The sequence below is a fragment of the Rhododendron vialii genome, chromosome 9a, assembly GCF_030253575.1.
Source record: "Rhododendron vialii isolate Sample 1 chromosome 9a, ASM3025357v1".
Classification (NCBI taxonomy): domain Eukaryota; kingdom Viridiplantae; phylum Streptophyta; class Magnoliopsida; order Ericales; family Ericaceae; genus Rhododendron; species Rhododendron vialii.
In genome coordinates, this window is record NC_080565.1 from 4,557,043 (window position 1) to 4,576,635 (window position 19,593).

The 19,593-nt window shown below is 37.4% G+C and overlaps 2 protein-coding genes across 9 annotated transcripts; one reads left to right on the forward strand and one right to left on the reverse strand.

Moving 5' to 3' along the window:
- Positions 1-1,629: 1,629 nt before the first annotated feature.
- LOC131299930 (uncharacterized) lies at positions 1,630-8,926 on the forward strand. Of its 8 annotated transcripts, none has more exons than XR_009190821.1 (8): positions 1,637-1,778; positions 3,373-3,482; positions 4,030-4,179; positions 4,271-4,509; positions 5,891-6,001; positions 6,559-6,603; positions 8,597-8,865; positions 8,897-8,926. XR_009190821.1 is itself a non-coding variant. In XM_058325506.1 (7 exons), the coding sequence occupies exons 1-7, from the start codon at positions 1,676-1,678 to the stop codon at positions 8,754-8,756; spliced, it is 918 nt and encodes a 305-aa protein (XP_058181489.1). In that variant the 5' UTR covers positions 1,630-1,675; the 3' UTR covers positions 8,757-8,926. The 8 variants fall into 8 exon arrangements, 6 of the variants coding, with proteins under 6 accessions (XP_058181489.1, XP_058181492.1, XP_058181494.1 ...); XR_009190822.1 differs by having other exon boundaries at positions 8,597-8,808; positions 8,862-8,926; XM_058325506.1 differs by having other exon boundaries at positions 1,630-1,778; positions 8,597-8,926.
- Positions 8,927-11,841: 2,915 nt separating this feature from the next.
- Positions 11,842-19,085, reverse strand: LOC131299932 (probable fructokinase-4). Its single transcript, XM_058325512.1, has 5 exons — positions 18,830-19,085; positions 18,104-18,282; positions 15,172-15,504; positions 12,640-12,756; positions 11,842-11,996 (listed from the first exon to the last, which is right to left on the reverse strand). The coding sequence occupies exons 1-5, from the start codon at positions 19,041-19,043 to the stop codon at positions 11,868-11,870; spliced, it is 972 nt and encodes a 323-aa protein (XP_058181495.1). The 5' UTR covers positions 19,044-19,085; the 3' UTR covers positions 11,842-11,867.
- Positions 19,086-19,593: the final 508 nt, after the last annotated feature.

The following is a 19,593-nucleotide window of genomic DNA, read 5'->3' on the forward strand; positions in this document are numbered from 1 at the left end:
TCATAAATTTTAGCCAAAAAAAAAAATTATTTTCCAAATAAAAAATAAAAATAAAAATACAACTTTTTAAACCTTTTTTTTTTCAAAATAAAAATTTTAAAGTTTTTTTAAAAAAAAATTAATTTTTTTTTTAAATAAAATTCGGATCGGATTGATATCTGATCCGTATTTGGATTACCGAATTCGGATTATCGGATTAACGTTATCGGATTCAGATCGGATTTTTCGAATTGGATCCGGTCTATTGACAGGCCTACCTGCAAGGCATAACTTGTTTTGGATTTTTGCTTTGTGGCTATGTGAATTTCCAAGACAGCTCTCTGGCTCTCTGTTCACAACATAGATAAAACCAAATACTCGTTGTTCTTTTTTCGTAGTTAAACTCAATCCATAATTCATCTTCTGTTGAGACTCGGGAGGAGGCTCTCTAAACTTACTTTCGAGGTGATTCTCATGACCTTAACAAACTTTTATTCTTGACAAAATTGAGACAAACATTAGTGTGCTTATTCAATTGGGGCATTCTCCAGTACCGGATTTTATATGCCCACTGTTATTACCCCTAAACTAAATCAAGGTTTACAAACATAACTACAATGCATTTTATCTCAGAAATATATTTCAAAACTGACAACCAAACAAGGGCAATCTCTTTTCTCAGATATTGTTCTCAGCATTTTTTTGGCTGATGATTTTGCCACTCCCGTTTTTGTTAACGGCACTCCCCTGCAAGTATATTTTTGCACCAAAAATACACTTGCAGGGGAGTGTCGTTAACAAAAAATGGAGTGGCAAAATCATTTCCCTTGTTTTTTTTTCATGTGCTTTCGAATCCCAGAGGTTCTTGGGACTAAGTAATTAGCTTCTGGATGGGGATACTTTTTGTTGGGGCATTTTTCCTAGATAAATGGACACCTGGTAATAATTTTCCTCTTACTTGATTTTTGTCATTAGAAGCAATAACATTTAGAGATGTACTTTCTTTCATAATCAAGAAGAAGCAGAGATTTAGGATGTGTTCCATTGATTAAAATAAGTTCAAATAATTTTTTAATTAAATATGATATATTATAGGATAATGATTTGTCCCGTAAAACGAAAAATAAAGACTTAAAAGATAAAAATCTTAGCAGAACGAGGCTGCTTCATTGCTTCGTATTTTATGCCAAATGCATAAAGACCAATTTTGAATGCTCTTGTTATTGTCGATAAGGTCCTTTTTTTCATTTCTTTTGTTTCTTCATACAATAAATCATGGGTAATAAAATTATCGAAGAATAGTGTAAATTTTATCAAGCCAAAAAAAAAAGTCTTATTTTTATAATATTTTAATTATTTATGAAGATGAAACGATTAATTTTTAAAAACTAAACCTAAATCTAATAGTAAAAATTAGTATTAAGGGTCTTAGTAATGTTATTTTTTAAGTACTTATTTTCTACTTTATGAGACAGGTCAATCTCTCATAATACATTATATTTAATTTATTTAAAAACCTTAAAAATAGGCCGAAGGGAGCCTTAAACATGCTGGTCTCGTTCCGTTAAGAATAATAAATACTCATTTTAAGTTAAAAATTACTCCGTATCTATTAAGTACGTAGTATGTATGAGAAAATAATGTGTCACTTTTAAAAAATAACAACGCCGCAAAGCCTCAGCGTGCGCAATCTTCAATGGAAGTTGCAGAGATAGAGGAAGCATTGAAGGTGCTTCAAACCTCTCTCCTCCGAACCAAATGGCGACTCAGACCTGCTTCAAAACGTCGCCTTGAAACAGGTTCTTTTATTTTCTTTCTTTTTACTCAGAAATTTCTCAATCCATTGTTTGTTTTGCCGTCTTTACTCATCAATTTCGCTTGATGGATCTCCCTAAATTTCACCCAATTCTGCTTCTGGGTTCTCTCTGTCTCTCTCTAAACGTGTAAGCGTAGTGGCTTCACTCCCACAGGGTTTGGGTGGTCGGGAGGTCACGGGTTCGAGTTGTGCTAATGACACCCTCTCGAACTTGAATTTATTTTTTTTGATTAGTACTCAAACTTGAACTTGGTCCTCCTGCGGAGCCCGGTTGTGGTCTACTAGCCCTTGGTGAGGGATAGTTGCTATGGCTCTTTGGTCCCTTCCGGGGCCTTCTACAGTTCCTATGGTCACGCAGCACTCACGCCCAGGAGAGGGTGGCTATGCCCGGTCGCCCACCTCAACCCTTTAACTTGGGGAAAAAAACCCAGGAATCTTGGGTCTTGCTTGTTTCCCTATGAAATAACGACTGCAGTTGGAGGTTGTAGAGTGGTGGCTATAAGTACCTTGAAACCCAAATGACGCAAGTAGAAGTTCCGAGAACTATATTACTAAATCTGTATGAATATGATTAACGGAAACCAAAAGTAAAATGTGGAGGAAGTCCTTGTTCTTTTTGAGGTCATCTGGTATATGGGAAATTGTACATTGTTGGGTTAATTGGTCTACAGGGAAACTTGTAGTTTCAGTTTTTGTTTCTCCGATTAGAGTTTTGCCGGAAAGACACTCTAATGCTTAATTAAGTAATCTGGAAAGAGAACTCAAGGGTTCTCATGAAGTGTTTGTTTTGCTACGAGGAAGGAATGGAATGCTCATTCATTGCCCTTCCAAATAGTAAGGCCATTCACCTAAATTAAAGAATCACTATTCCATTTGTAATGCGCATAATCTTTTTAGGTGAGCCCAACGTCGGACTTAGTATTGCTAAGAGAATAATCATTACATTTCGGCTTCTTTTCCAATCAACCAAACACTTTCCTAGGGTTTTCCAGACCAGAGATAATGTACCTTGAGTTAGTTGTGAATTAGTGATGTTCCCCTTGCCTGCTTCCGACAGAATGGATATCCTCCTTACATGAGGACTCCAATATACATTGTAGAGAGTCATGGTAGTAAGGTTAGCCAGTTGACCATATCCAGTGTGAATCTTGTATTGGGCGACCTGTCTGATGCTGTTGAAGTTGGCCTTGATTCAGTTAAGGTCCTCCCCAGTTAACCAATGCTCAGCCTATACCCACCCGATCCCTCCTCCGGACCTGTATTTTGCCTCTTGTCAGAATTCATGATTTCTGATCATTTTATAATTTGTTTGGTTAACGTGTCTTAAAGTTGGATTTGAACGTGGTCTTTCCTTTACTTACTTGAGCAGTCAAATGGATCCCCTCAAGTTTGTGGATTTTCACATTTCCTTGGTAAAATCTGATTTGCTGATTGCTATGTACTCTTAAGTTGGTCTTGATGCATCTATGCGTGTTTAGGAGTGTAGTGTACAACTCTAAGCAGACTATTGAATCAACTATGGCTTGAGATGATGTTTGATGTGTCATAGACTAATAATATTGAATGCATATGGGCAGATATGTTGGCCTTGTGCACAGGGATGAGGCCAGTAATTATGGTGGACTACGGTGGAAAGATGCCTGAACTGCAAGAACACCTGTGCGGAGTTCTCAAGCTTAGTCAAAAGGTTTGAACATAAACTAAGTCTCTATATTAATTGGTTGAAGGTTCATTGCTAGCTGGGTATATAATCCACAAAGGCATATCCAAGTATATATGACTACAATTAGTAGTGTTCCTTTAGGATTACTTCTTCTTCTTCTTCTTCTTCATCTTTTTTTTTTTTATGGAATTCCTTTACGACTACTTTGGTGTTGTGCAAGGATGGTTTGGTATTTCATGCAGTTGCTTGGAGAAAAGTTTTTCCTTAAATATTTATGCATTATTGTTATACTCTCTTTTTTGCTTGTAGAAACTTTAAGTTCCTTCTTTATATTGATGTTCCTACTTCCGTTTTAACTCCGCATATTGGTTTTGATTTGTTGGGTGGATTTGGAGGAACTGTGTCAGTTCTGTAATTGCGATACTTTTTCATGCCCCTAGCATGTATTTGGAGTTTAATGCTAGGGCTCATGTAATCCATTCTGAACCTGCCATTCTTTTAACTGTTACTTTACGTCTTTACTGATATTGATTGAACTCTAATTGAAATTAGCTACGGTGTTCACTTCCAGGAATCATCCATGTTTGAGAACCTGAGAGTCATGGTTATAGAAGACATGATATACTTGATACACATTAAATGGCTTGCGGAGTTTGTTAGGTCAAGCTTAAATTCAGAAACAGAACTGCTTTTTGCAGACCTTGAACAGGATCCTCCAAAGGTTGTTCAACAGGCTTAGGTTTTTGAAATTTTTCCCTCAGTTACTTTTTTTTTTCTTATTTTTTCTAAGCCCCTTATTCCAATTTTTCTAGATGATAATGCATGCCAAAGAAAGCTCAGTAGCGATGGAGCTTGTATCAGTTCAGAAGTGGTTTTCTTTGATCTTTCCTGTTGACAGAATGAACAGTGATCCCTTGCCATCTCACCGAATTGACTCAATGTCCAGTGGAAAATCTAGAATAGAGGAGCTAGTAATGTCACAGTCTTCTGAACTTATTGATCTCAGTAGGTGCATGCAAGAAACAGAAATCACCATACCAACTCTGAATGGGTAACTCTTGCTTTCACTCTGACTTGCGCATGTATTATCCTTGGTGTGTAATTTTATGTGTCTGAATTGATGTAGCTCCAATGTTATTGTCCCTTAATCTGTATTTCTCGCTTCTAGGAAGTTCTATGATAGTACTTTGTGAAAAAATGGATTCACTACATACTTGAGTCATACCGCATAGTTACATGAAACCACAGATTTTCCATTCTTAATCAAGCTGGTTTTACATGCATGCATGCATAATTTTTGTTGGTCTATTCACTGATGCTATTTCGCTTTGATTAGTGGGCATGGTTCCGTAGCAAAACAGATATAGCGGGGCCACTGTTTCAGTGGTATTCTGAGAGCAACCACTTTTTGCATATTGCCAAAGGTTAGGTCTGTCTCCAATCCTCCCCCGCCCATAACCCCAATGATTGGGGACAACATGAGTTCTATTTGTCTGTCATTCACTGCTTGAACCGATCTAACTCCTTAAATTTATGGGCTATAGCCTGTAGTTAAGAAAGTTTTCATAATTTGGACATAGTTTGGTTCTAATTGTTGACTTTGACATGGATTCCAATTACATGCAATTGCTTGATTGGTGACATGAATGTAAAACTTTCTATACTCTTGCAGATCCTTTGCTACCTGAATTATCTTGCTTGTCATGAATGTAAAACCTTCTATACTCTGCAAATCCTTCAGGTTTTTTATCCAATGAGGTCATATGAGATTTTTTCCCACAAGCAGGAAAAGGTCATGCCAAATGAAACTATATCAGGAAAATGTTGCTTTGAGTTCCTTTTAATTTCTCTTATTTAGAAAACTGATTTCGATATTCAATCTTTTTGGGAGGCAAACTAGTAAACCGAAGTAATGTGGTTCACCTCAAATGATTACACAAAAAGTCCAGACCAACCCCATATCCTACTTTTATATACCCTTTTTCCTGTTTGATGGTGTCAAAAAATAAATTTCATCCAGTATTGCCCATGGATTCAGATCAGAATTCAGATAGTTGAAATCGAATTACTGTTACACACGTGCATGTGAGCCAGAAATGTTTGTGATTTATTTGTTTATACCAAATTTACAGTGTGTATTTTATGCAGAAGTGTTTTATGAATCTGTTTCACATATGCATATGTTAGCAAAGGATTCTGTTCAAATAAAGTGACAAGAGATGCTGAAGACTCAATTATGGCCCATCCGAGAAGCTGGTTTTCATGTTAAACTGCCAGCAATAAAAGTGGGATTGAGTAATAAATTTTTGCAAGATTTCGAGAGAATAGGTGTCCACTTTGTTTTCCATCAACAGCAAAAGAAGTCTTTATGATATTCTTGATGGTGGTACCATTTTGCTTAAGTGTGAAATAAATCCAGTATTTTGTTACAGATGGCTTCTTGGTTATCCAATTGTGTACTTGTTCAGCAAGGAGCATATTTCAGATGCTATATACAATCTTTCCACCAAGTCTCTTCATCTCTTCAAAGTTCTAGTCCGCAGGTTTGTTGTTCCTGATGCTTGCCTCTGGTTTTGATTCATAATTTTTTTTACAATGTGAAGAAAAGATTTAAAGACAAACTAGAATTGTACTAGTTGGTTTATAAGGCCGTCTTATCTCTTCGAATCTATGAATTTCTGACATGTTGGATTAGGACTTTTTTTGTGGGCTTTTACTAGTGATCTTAAAGAGAGTATATAGTCCAAAACATTCGTTCAGTGATGGCAACATCCTTTCATGTAAGGCAATGAATATAAAAGTAATATTTGAAAAAAATAAATGCCACCCCGGAGGATCTTCACATGAAGATAATTGGTTCAGTTTCTGAAGATAATTGGTTAAAGTGAAACTGAACGCCAACTATAAATGGTATATCTTGCATTGTATGAGGTGGACTGTCATATAAAACCGATGGTTATGTGTCTCTTAGTATACCGTGTTTTTTTGTGAATCTATTCCAATATTCATTATCATGTTAATATCATCCTCTTAGAGTTTTGTTTTGTTTTAATTCGGCTTAGTGATATTGATTGAGTTGAGACGATAATTTTTTTTGTAGGAATGGTACGTCCAATAAGGAATGCCGGGATGAGGAATTGATGAGGTGAGATGAGACTTACATTACATCATTTGAGTCATACTCATGTTTGATAGCAGGTTTCGTTTTGGGGGGATTGATAGTGACGTGGAAGTAGGATTGGGATTGGTATTGGTATTGGTAATGAGGTGGTACCATTAATGAGAATATGAATCCTTCCTCTATGTTTGTTTGCAAAGGATTAGACTGTTGGATTGTTAATAACATGTTTGTTTTGGGTAAAGAAGAATTGGATTATTACATTGATTTTAAAATTTTCTCTTATCCGTAAAATGAGGGTAAAATAATCCAAAAACAGTAGAAAGAACATGTTTCGGTGATGGTTTCCTTATGATTGAGAAAAAAGAACATATTTTTCTTATGATTTCCTTATGAATCAGTAAATATAAATGAAAAAGAAAAAAAGAAAAGAAGAGACAGGAACACAACTCTTGCAAATGAACCAGCTTTATATAGCAAGACATTTGTGTCAATAGTTGGCAAGAACATGGGCATATGTCTTTCCGTAGTTAGCCCCATGGGATAGGATTCATAGTAACACCCCCACGCCTGGGATGGGTAATCTGGCTGATGAGGGGGATTCGTAATCCCTTGGGATGACTAGTCCTCCCTCTACAAAGCCAAAACAAACATGGTATTAGGGGGCCCACCACCGTCACAATCCAATCCCACCATCCGAACCTCTCATCAACCAGGCCTTTACTATCACAAAGCAGATAGTGCACGTGGGGAGTGATTAAAAGCGAAAAAATTAAGATTATTAATTGCTATCGTACTTTTGTATGTGATAAAGCATCCAACTCAAAACCTATTAGCTATGAGTGGGAGGCCATCCACTTCATATGTTAGTTTTGGAGGTAATTATGAACTAATGTGGACAAGCTTTAAAACTCCCTGCGTACGTGCCACCCTTGAATTTCACTTAGAGGGGTGAACAAAGAATCCATAACATACGGATTTCAACAGAACAAAGTTCACTCAAGACACAAACAACGGCGCAATCGACAAAGAGAGTCTTGTCTAAAAATCTCTAAAACTCTAGCTCGGGTACCATATCAAAAACATCCAACTTAAACTGGTACTTGATTGGGCGGGGATCAATTTAGGCTCCTTCCCTTCCAGTTGCATAGCTGTGCTAGCAGGTACTACGAACCCTCTATCCCATGCATCTAACCAGCTCGCGTGGTTCACCGGTTCCACTGAAAATTCTCATTTGTTGAAGCGGAACATAGTGCGCTTCAGGCGCTGAGCGAGAAAGGTCTCTTCTTTTGTTTTGGTTTACAATTGGCAATGAGTGGAAGGGCTACCCATGCTCATATACTGGTTTGGAGGTAATAACTAACACATGTGGAACAAGCTCAAACAGTATGATTTGTTTTCTTTTTCGGTATAGACCATAAATTGCCTCCTAACTTAACCTGCAATCGTAGCTGAACATTTTTTCTGCGTGTATGATTTCATTTTATATGAATCCTTGTTTTGTATAATCTTTTATTACCTCAACAGTTCCAAAATCAAACACCACACTATTGTGCAGAACCATTTGATCAGCTTATTCTCTGAAACTTCCACCTAACCTGCAAATGCAGCTGCTTCTTCTCTTCTGTTAGAAGTAGGTCTTGCCAATACTTTTCTCAGTACCGAATTGATATGCTGGCAGAAACTATGGGTCGGATCTCGGATAATGATATTAACAGTGATGATGTAGGAATTGAAAGCGTGAGAATAAAATTGATTATGTGGATTTTCAGTAAATTAAACTATGCCTATGGGTGTCTGGGGTGCTCGATGGGTAAGTTAGATACCAACTTAACCTTTGGCATTAAACACAAAGTGGAGTTGTCCTCAGACTTTACCTAAGTTTTTTATGCTGGAATCAGAAGTCATAGGTTGGCACAAGTTTATCATGTCAACAGATTCCAGGAAAGATGTGTAGTGTTACTATTGTGATGTGCTACTGCAAGAATATTGTTAACATCATTAAAAATGCATCGAACAGTTTCTCCGTGCCTTATGAATTGAGCCTGGAAGGAAGGAATGAACCGTGGGCGGAGACGTTTATCAGTCAAATGCGGGCAAAATGGGAAAGATGCAAGCAAGTCTGGGGTTCTCTGCATATGGAGGTTAGTAGTTGTTATCCCCAAGCAATTGTACTGTAGTAGGAACTTGCTGAAATGGAGAAGAAAGACGATTTGTTCTCCACCAGAAATTGTATATTAGTAGTGAATAAGCAAGGTAGAATAAAGATGGTATGTTTTCGATAGTTATGTTACCTTTCAATTGATGTCATTTTTACCAGATTTCCTTTCAGTTGATGTCATTTTTACCAGATTTTAGGTCCCCCCAAGAAATTTTGAAGATTTTAGATAATGGAGAGGTAAAAATATGTAATTACATCATTCTCTGGCTACATACATATATATATATATATATACATATATATATATATATACATATATATATATATATATATATACATATATATATATATACATATATATATATATACACATATATATATATATACACACACACATCACGATAATGTGCAGAATAAGCTAAGTGAGGAAAGAAGAATTACAACAGATCTCTATAATCATGGAGTGATTCAAGTGTATCCCTTGATCAATGGTTTGACCAAATCATTCTGATTTTAGCATATCCTGGGAGGCATGATACATGCCTAATATGTTTGGTTAAGATTTTGACAACTTAGTATAACTAGTTCAAACAACTTTAGAATCCTAGATTTTGTAATTTTTTTTTCCCAATAAAGCGTGTCCAGGTACTCTCTTTGAAAATTTGCATGTTTGATTACTCGTACCGGAGATTCTCTTTCTGTTGTCGGGAGTTAGTGTTTTGCCATAAAAGGAATTGTTTCTTAAGCATAGTTGAAAGTGAACTTGTATTAGTTACAAGAGTGAGAAATGTACGTTGTTCCTTTACGTCACATCCTGTCGGTTGTTTTTGCGAGAATTACTGAAATTATTGGCGGTGAACTGGTTATTCCAGAATTTACATGTACCGCACATTATGTGCATGTAGCCCCATGTTTAGACTCTAGGACTAGGATATGTAACCATTAGAAGAATCCATGTTAATTTGGGCGTATAGATAAAGGGGCAATGCCATGTCGGTTACAGATAGGCTTGAGCATGCTCACTGTAGCAGGTTCACTTAAGGTTTGTCCAGTCATCCACTTTAGAGTCCCAGAATTAGTCGATGCTGGGCATTTTATTTGCACAAAAAATTAACTTAATCGGATATTGTAACCACATGGTCTGGAGAGAGTGATGACCTATTTTGAGCCCTAGGCTGCCCTAATATTTGCTTTCAACTTACCTTTCCTCTATTCCTTTCCTATTGAATTCTTTGTTAAGAGTAAAGAAGTAAAACCTTAAAACCCCAAGTGGGCAGGAGAAAGCAACTAAGGGCTTGTTCTCTAAGAGATTGTGAGTTCGAATTCCATGACAGCTAAACATTTCAAACCTTGGGGATATTGGAGGTTTGCTCAGTCATTCACTTCAAACCTTCAGAATTAATTGAGGTGCGTGCAAGGTGGCTCGAACAGCTGGTTACGAAAAAAAAAGAGAAAATGTACCAAATGAATGCATGAATCAGTACTCATGCCAACTGGTATCAGGTCCCACTTTCATTGCATTAATTGGCTCCTTCATTCCATTTCAGTTGAAAAAACCATTTGGTGGATCTTTCAGCCAAATATGCATTGAGTTAGCTGAAGATCTTGGTAACATTAGACTCTTTTTGATTTGTGGAGAGATTTATCAAGAACTTGATATTTAAACCAAAGCAACAGATTTGGCGTCTTGTGAGGCCAGTCCATGTGTGACTTAGCTGCGCATTTAATCGGGGCCATCCGCTAGTGGACAGTGGAATTGGTCCGATAGAGATTAGTCATATGCAAAAATTGGCCTGAACAGCACTCAGCCCCATTCCCGTGTTACTTTGTATGATAACTGATAGAAGTCAGGACTATTCATTTTTTGAAAAATATGTAAGCAACACTCTGTTTTCAGCGACCACTGCAAAATGAACAATTCACCAACCACTGCAAAATAAACAAGTTAGCGACCATTAATTATATAAGGTTGGACTATATTTTTGTGCCACTAAGAGCAAGTTTATCAGTCCAGCTAAAATAGCATTTTGGGTATTTTACCTAAGCAAAACATCAAAATGGGCACTGCACCAGCTTAGGTAAAAATGGAGCTATTATCCCTTTGTAAAAAAGGTTAGCTAAATATAGCTACGAACTGTTTATTATGTACCCATTATTGTATTAGTTTTTCCTTTCTCTCTCCTTTCTCCCTGTCCCATCCTTCCCTCCTTGTGTACACACATGAAAAAGAAAATTAGTATTTCAATAAGGAATAGGTAAAATAGATTGTATTGGTGTAGTGTTGAAAAAAATATGAGTAGATAAAATGAAAAATGTGCACTGTTCAAGAGGTTTTTTAACAAATGACTGGTAAACTTGCTCTAAAGTATTAGCTTGTAAAATTGACGATTCAAATCATGATGACGAGATCTCTGAAGATCCATTAAAATGCACTACAACCCTATTGTGAATTTGCCACGAGGCCCGCCACTTTTGAAAAAAATATGAGCAATAGTATCCTGCCTTTCCTTGCAGATGAAAAGTGTAACCTTTACTCAAATCTAGGGGTGGGCATCATGCGTGTTATTTCGTATTTGTGTCATATCTGTTTAGTTTTTTGTGTTATCGTGTCGTGTTATATTCGTGTTTTGTGTCAGAAATAGCCGATTCTAACCCTCTAACTTCGTGTCGGGTTATCATGTCCTTTCATAATTTTCCAACCCGTGTGTCAAGTCATCTCGTGTTTGTGTCAGAATTCTCTCAACTCTAATCCAACATGTTAACTTTTCGTGTTATCGTATCGTGTCATATTCGTGTTTCATATCAGAAATAGCTGAATTTAACCCGCTAACTTTGTATCAAGTTCGTGTTGGGTCAGAAATTCACACCCATCTCAAATCCCCACTCGTGCCTCTCTGAATTTAGAGAGAGAGATTGGAAAACAAGAAGCAGCTTAACTCTCTCTTTTTTTTTTTGGTGAACAGAAGAAGCAGCTTAACTTTCCCAGGAATTCAAGTCTTGCCTTATTACAACCATGGAAGAAAAAAGAAAAGGAAAATTGAGAGAAAACTAACCTAGTTCAAAGCAATTGCAAGGAAATGCCAGCAGTCTAAAATAATTATAAAAAAAAAATGGAAAATATTTTATTGTTCTATTTCCCTTTGACGAGGGTGAGGACTTCAGGTTCGGTTGGGAGAGCTGGAATGGCTCCTTTCTTGGTGGTGGTGATGGCTCCACATGCATTTGCAAATCTCAGCACTTCCCTCAACTTTGCTTCCTCCTGCAAAATTAGTCCACATCCCAATTACATGTTCTGTTTGGCAACGTTTTGACTTCACGGTCGCGATCACATCAAAAAAACTCTCACCGGTCAGAGTTTATTGTGCAATCGTGTGGCATAAATAATACGGGGACAGAGGTATAGAGAGATATTATCGATAGATATGGTACATGTGATGTGATTTTATTTATTTATTTTTTTTGCGAGGAAAGACCACCCCACGAGAGGGCCACTAATTGGGCCCACATGTATAGCGTAAACCTCCGGACAATCTGAAGCAACCACCGCCCCGACCCATCAGGAAAATTGCGATACCAACCCTGGAGAAGATCGAGTCGAACCCTGCCCACTTCTAGTCTTCCCCTTCCGCTAGGGCAAGCCCACGGATGGCTGTGATATGTGATTTGAACTCTCATTTTCCCTTCTTTTTCTTTTCCTCCCAAAATTCATTTACAAAACAAGTGAACAACAATCAGAATAGCATACGAGCAATGCTACCAACACATTTATAACATAAATTGCGTCTGAAGCCGTTCGATACACATGTGTTCACATATACCGAACGGTTTCCAGACACAGTCATGTCTGTCTGGAGTTGTGTTTGTAGACTTTTTGACTACATGATATAGCAAAACACACTTACTTCAAGCACGGATCGGTCGGCGACAATCTTGCAGAGGAGAGCCCCGACGAATGAATCACCGGCACCGGTTGTATCCACTGATTTGACATGGAATCCGTCCACAGTACCGCGGAAATTCTATGTTGCAAACAAAGAACCAATTATTCCAAGCAATAAACACACTGAAAATGAACTCAGACCTTGTTTTGCTAAGGAAAATACTTATTTTTTAAATTAAATGTAATGTATTGTTAGAAAATAACCTATCTCGTAAAACAAAAAATAAATACTTAAAAATAAAAATCTTGACGGAACAAAGCCTTAGTCGTAATTATTTTCCTCGTATAGAGATGGAGCATTCTGAAGAACCGCATCCCCTTTTGGTAGTAACCTATTAATTCTCCTCTGACTCCACGGATGTATAAAATATTTGGCAAAAAACAAATCGTAAGAAAGCTAATAATTGGCTGTGTTCTACAGTGGAAGTTTCCTAATAGATATATTGTACCCATCATTTGTTTTAGGCTTAAGGCCCCGTTCCAGAACTCAAAAAAAGTTCTTATTTTTTAAGAAGGTAATTTCAAGTTAAAAAATGAGGGGCTTATTAAAATCTAAAAATATGCATTATGGATATTGTTTGAAAGATCTCATTGAGATCTTTTATATGATGCAAAAAAAAATTGAAAATTTATTTTTCATTTACATTATTTTTGAGTTTGAAAATGTGAAATAAACTGCTTATTTTTTAAGAAAGTTTCTGAAACGGAGCCTAGAAGTTTCCCTTTGAGTCAAGCACAAGGCACTTTGTGGATTCCAAGCTGTCAATAGTATTAACCAAAAAAAAATTCAAAATGTTAAGAATATTAGAGGAGCAATCAAACCACTTAGGTCTCGTTCTGCTAAGGGAAATAAGTACTTATTTTTTAAATTAAAGGTAATGTAGGCCTATTCCGGTGAGATTTATTTAATTATTTATTTTTGACTTTTCGAGACAGGTCATCATCTCACAATAATCCTCAGAGTTAGAAGAGTAAAATCAAAGCAAGTCAAAAGGTGGGCATGGGAATTGGGATGATTCTGTACAAACAGGAAATTCATAATCAAGGTGACTTTAAAGCTAATCTCAAGGAATTTTGGCCATGTGGGTATAAGAAACCAACTAAAAGGTTTGTCTTCGAAGAGATCGCAATTTCGAAACCCACGAAAGCCAAAACATTCAAAACCGTGGAGGCCACCGTTAGCTTCAGAGCTTTACAATCAGTAGAAGTGTGCACAATCTATTTCGGATGTCCTGTTGTTGCAAAAAAAATGTGCCTCTAAAGCTCCAGGAGTACTCCTGGCGCATGATTCTTTCCGAGACATATTAATCATGCGAAGGTTTTTAAAACAAATAAAACAATGTCAAATTGTCAACTTTTAGGATCTGGGAACCATCTCACGTAAATTCTTTTTATTCTAAAAGGACAGCTATTTAAGAAATAGCACTTCTTTTTATGCATGTGAGTAAATATTGCTTGAGACGCTAATGGAGGACACCAATATGATACTTTAAAATCAAATAGTAAAAAGTACCCATTTTCATCATATTAAACTTGGTGGGGTTAGCTTCTTTTTTTTTTTAAATAACTAGTTATCTCGGGCTGCTCACATGTACCTAGTTTAATTTTAGGAGATTAATTCGTCCACTAATAATTCAGAGAATAATTATTAGAATCTAGTAACTTAAACCTTCTACCATTACAGCCAATGAGCTAGAGTCCAGTTGGCATCTCCTGATCAGGGTTCAAATTCCGTCGTGAACGTTTGGGATTCAGGGCTTTTAATAGCCTACTAACTTCCTGGTTCAAATTCCGTCGTGAACGTTTGGGATTCAGGGCTTTTAATAGCCTACTAACTTCCTGCTGATGTACACAATACTGGGGAAAAATAACTTTCTAGTATTCCACATTCTCATGAGTCATGATCAGTAAAAACTTTGATAAGATGCGTCTCTTTGCAGAGCTTTTACTCTTGGGTATATCCAGTACATCAATGAGCGATGAACATTTTATTTAAAAAAAAAAAAGAAAACCCAAATAATTACTCTCCTTCAAGGATTTGTGGGTTAAATCCCTTTCAAAGAATGGCAGTTGTTCCCAAGGAGCAGAAAAGTAGCTTTTATACACCTACCCGTTCAAGATAGGAGGACAGAAATTTATCCACCTACCCAACACAACACAAATCAAATTAAATTAAGTAGGTTTAAATATTTTTTGTGATGGGATTAATTATGCCATAGGCTCATGGTATTGTGTATCCTCCGTTATTTGAGATGATAGATCCGACGCATGTTCAAATGAGACCGTAAAAATTTTAACCAGACTTTCAATCTCCTCTGCTATACAGTTCAATTCGATACTCATATCTGGTCAAACAAGTGAAACTTCAAATGTAAATTATGTTTGTCAATTTTTTACCTTTTACAAAACCTAAATTCTAAAAATCATACCTTGTTATTTAGTAAAGGACAGGTATATATCCCATAAAGAAAAGAGCTATTGGTGATCGACATACCTTAGTATAGTAACTGCATCCCTTCTCACCAAGAGTCACCAGAAGGAGCTTCAAATTGTCATGCCAGAGGGACAAGGCCGACTCGTCGTCGATCTTATCGCTCCCCGTGAGGAATTCGAGCTCGATGTCGCTGACCTTGATCACCTCCGCCTTGTCCCAAATGCTCATGATCTGCGTCCGGGCCTCCTCCGCGGAAGGCCATAATGGCAGCCGGAGGTTGGGATCGTAAGATAGCAAGGCGCCGGCTTCCTTCGCCACCTCCATGGCCCTTAAGTGAGCCGATCTGCAGGGCTCCACGATCAAGCTTATTGAACCATAGTGGAAAACATTGGCCTGCATTACCCAAAAAAAACACAAGATCGGTTCAACGGTGGCAAAAATGTACAGAATCTTAATGACAGTATATATCCTAAGCCGCAAAATTTATTAGGCTGAAATTATTTTTATTTTTTTTTAGTTTACAATATTTAGCTACTTTCATATATTTTGTCTCTATACTAGTGGTTCAATATCGAAATTAGTGATAACAATTCATTAGGTACATGTGAAATTAAAGTTGTTTGCTAAAGAATCAGAATAGCTATGAGTACCGACCATGGGGGAGGGAAAACGTACCGACGGCCGCCGGCGGGCCGTCTCCGGCCGCCGGATGGCCGATCCGAGCGGCAGTATATACACGAAAAATGGGTGCTCGGATCAAGCACCCTACACACCTCGGATGCCGTTGATTCCCGCGTTGGGCCCCATCGGTTTTTTTTTTTAGAATTTTTGGACCGCTCGGATCGGCCATCCGGTGGCCGGAGACGGCCCGCCGGCGGCCGTCGGTACGTTTTCCCTCCCCCATGGTCGGTACATATAGCAACTCTCCTAAAGAATCCCCACAACCAGTCAAGCGACAGTTGCAAAGTTTGGGCACGTGCCTACGGTCACAACTACCACCGCAAATTCAATGAACTGATACCAATCTATGATATAGGTGTATGCGTGTACATACCCACAAAGTAGGGCAGTTGCTCGGGTTCATCCGCCCTTTGGTCCGTTAATATATATCTATATTATAAAAAATCTCTCAACTACTACCGAGATTTCAATGAACTGAGGCCAATCTATGATATAGATGTATGTGTATAGGGCGGTTACCTGAGTTCATCCGCTCTTTAGTCCGTCTATGTATATTATAAAGAAAGCTATCGAAAGTTATTTTATCCAAGGTCCGTTAGACCTAGGTGGGTTTGCCATTACTAAATCTCTTATTCGAAACATTGGAACTTTGCCTTCAGATTGCTCGAGCCTACCGCTTGTAGAAGGTAGAAATGGTCTTTCAAGAATTATTAGTCAAAGCACGAGTAAGCTACACCGTACACTTTTCAGACTGCGCTAAATACTCGAAGTAAGAAAATAAAAAATAAAGGAAGAAAAGTCTAATGCAGAGGGGATCACGTGCAAAGTGAGGTAATGCGCGTGGCTAATGAGCAATTGTTTTACAAGTGGATCAACTGGTACAAGAAGTCAAATACAGAAGCTGCGGAAAAAAAAAAAAACTCAACATATGACCTAACCATACCAAACCATCATGATAAAAATAAAAATAAAAATAAAAACAAAAACAAAAAAAAACCCATACCAAACCATCCAAGCGGCGCGTGGTTAAATGCACACGGATATGGCAGAGGCACAGTCCAAGTGATTACAATTGTCGGTTAGCGGTTAGCGTTTTTGATGGTCCAGATTTGTTTTGAATCTTTTACCGGTAATAATATATTCAACATATCTGAATCACTAATTGTCAATATAAACAGTCCAGATTAGACTGTACATCCTTCTTTGCAGTCAGCTGCAGAGAAGCCGGATCCTTGCACACCCCAATACCAACCCACTTTCGTTGACATGGTGATGGTGAGTTTGGCTTAACTTCTCTCTAATTTTTTCAAACAGTCTTAATATTGATTGTTTTATCTTATAATTTTCGTAATGTTCGGGTTAAGTTTTTACACCATATTTTTCATTTCAATGACGAAAATTGGAAAAGTACAAAAATATGAACCAAACTCACCAGGGCTTTATGTATTTTCTTAACGTCAATTATTTTTCGATCTTCGTATTCTAGTATGTATCTTTTCAATGATAAGGAAAACAATATTATTACCATCCACTTTTGTTTCCCCTTTTCTTGTATCAATGCTTTCTTATGATGTACGTTTGGAGAAATACTTCAAGTTTTACTAGCGAATTCAATTATTTAAATAATATAACTCATATAAAAACATCGGCACCCACAAGAGTAAGTACAATTTTTTTATCTAATAAACATACAATGTTTCGTGGTGGACTAACAATTAAATAACGAAAGGAGCAGTGTTTGCACGTCTTAACAATGATTCATTCTGCTTGAAGCATCCGATGATTCGTTCGGGTTGAACTAAGCCAACTATCTTTATTTCATTTGTCAATATCTTTTGAATTGATGTGTATATATTGAATTGTTGCAATTCGCATCCATTTACTCAGAATAGATTGTTCATTTTGATAAGCGTATAAAAAGCAGAATATTACGAAAAAACAAAAGTCTGCGAACTACAATTGTTTATTTATCAATAATAATTTAGTCTAAAATCAACCTCATAATTTACTACTTAAATGAATCGGTAGAGCATATTTTTTATTTTTCCACCAAGAGAATTATTTAATGGCAGGTCCACGTCGGATCCACGAGGCTAGAACTTCAATATTGATTAATAATTGCTGATGTAGCTAGATTACTCCAAACTAGGTAAACCATCGCGTGAAGTTAGTGATATAAAATTACATTATCGAAAAGTCTATGAGTACATACACATAGGTATATACATCACGTGCATACGTGTTCTGAACTCATATCGGGTTCTAAAAAAAATGATCCGAGCTAGAGAGAGAGGGGGGAAGAGAAACGTACAGATCTAATAAGCTCAAGGTTGAGTTCGTCAGGGGTCAACAACATGTCCGCGCTAGGATTCCTGTAAAACATGAACTCGCGCTCTCCGTCGGCGCGTAGGGTCACGAACGCCAGCGCCGTCCTGGCGCCCTGGTCAAACAGGATTCCTTGGCCGGAGACACCGTTCTGCTTCAATATCCCTGCCAAAGGGAACAGAGCCAGAATTTTTGATACGTTAGAACAGCAGTTTTGGGCAAATTAAAAGTTCTACTCTCATTTGGTCAAAATAGCAAACCATATAACATAACATTTGATATTTCTTATTGAGAAATCAAAGATGTTACTATTATAATTTAGAACAACAGCAATTCAAGGTAGAGAGATACATATTCACGGAGGAGCCATGAAAAAGTCGTTTACAGCATTGCCCAATCTCGTGTGTCCAAAACACTTTTGAACGGTTCGAATTTAAATGAAATTTTTTTGAAGAGTTAATCCGGTCCGTCCAAAATACTTTGAATGCACGGAACTAAGCGGTGTAAACTCTTATTTACGAAAACCTCTGTAAATAAAATATTCTCTTCAAGGTAAGTTAAAAGAATTCGGAAATTATATAGAACAGTCCGCTAGGATCCTCGGATCCCAAGTTAAAAACTCTATTGTGGGTCAAATAGCAAATATAAAAGGTAAAATATAATAATATTCCTTATTGAGAAATCAAAAGGAAGACTTGGACTCCGTCCTTACCGGCCAACATGTGGCCGAACTCGTCGTCCCCGAGCTTCCCGACGAAGGCCGCTTTCCCGCCGAGCCTCGCGACGGCGATCGCCACGTTGGCCGGCGCCCCTCCCGGCGCGTTCAGGAATCCCGGCGCCTCCGCCAGAGACACGCCGGACACCGTCGGCACGAAGTCGATTAGCATCTCGCCGAAGCTCACGATCAGCCCATTGTTGACTGTCATGATCACCGCGTATGTATATGGAGACAGAGAGAGAGAGAGAGAGAGAGAGGAGGAGGAGGAGGTATATACAGGGGAGTGGAGAGGGAGATACAGAGGGGAGAAAGTAGAAGAGGTTAGATGAGGTGAATTATATAGAGAAAGCGCGGATGAAAAAAAAAAAAAATTATATAGAGAAAGCGGAGTAGTTGAGAGAGAGAGAGAGAGAGAGAGAGAGAGAGAGAGAGAAATTTGGAATAGAATATTATCAGGACGATTTCCAAAATAATAGAAAGATTGTTTTTGACCATTCCACATGCACCACTTGTAAATGATATATTTTCGGTAGATAATGAGATTTATTTATTTAGGAGCCCACAGATAAAAAATAATTTTCTATAAAAGAGTTTTGAAATTTCAAAAATAGTTTTTTGAAAAACACACTTTATTTACTTACAGTTTTCAAAATTTTTGAAATTTTTTTTTTTTGTAAAAAAAAAAGTTTCTGAAAAAACAGAAAAAAAAACTGAAAGTTACAGTTTTTTAAAATTATTTTTTGAAAACATTGTTGAGA

Coding starts and splice junctions, on each gene's coding strand:
- LOC131299930 (XM_058325506.1), top strand. CDS start 1,676: ATGGAAGTTGCAGAGATAGAGGAAGCATTGAAGGTGCTTCAAACCTCT. Junction 4,180..4,270: donor TTGAACAGGATCCTCCAAAG/GTTGTTCAACAG, acceptor CAATTTTTCTAG/ATGATAATGCATGCCAAAGA. Junction 4,510..5,890: donor ACCATACCAACTCTGAATGG/GTAACTCTTGCT, acceptor ATTTTGTTACAG/ATGGCTTCTTGGTTATCCAA.
- LOC131299932 (XM_058325512.1), bottom strand. CDS start 19,043: ATGACAGTCAACAATGGGCTGATCGTGAGCTTCGGCGAGATGCTAATC. Junction 18,283..18,829: donor GTTCGGCCACATGTTGGCCG/GTAAGGACGGAG, acceptor TCCCTTTGGCAG/GGATATTGAAGCAGAACGGT. Junction 11,997..12,639: donor CCGACCGATCCGTGCTTGAA/GTAAGTGTGTTT, acceptor CTAATTTTGCAG/GAGGAAGCAAAGTTGAGGGA.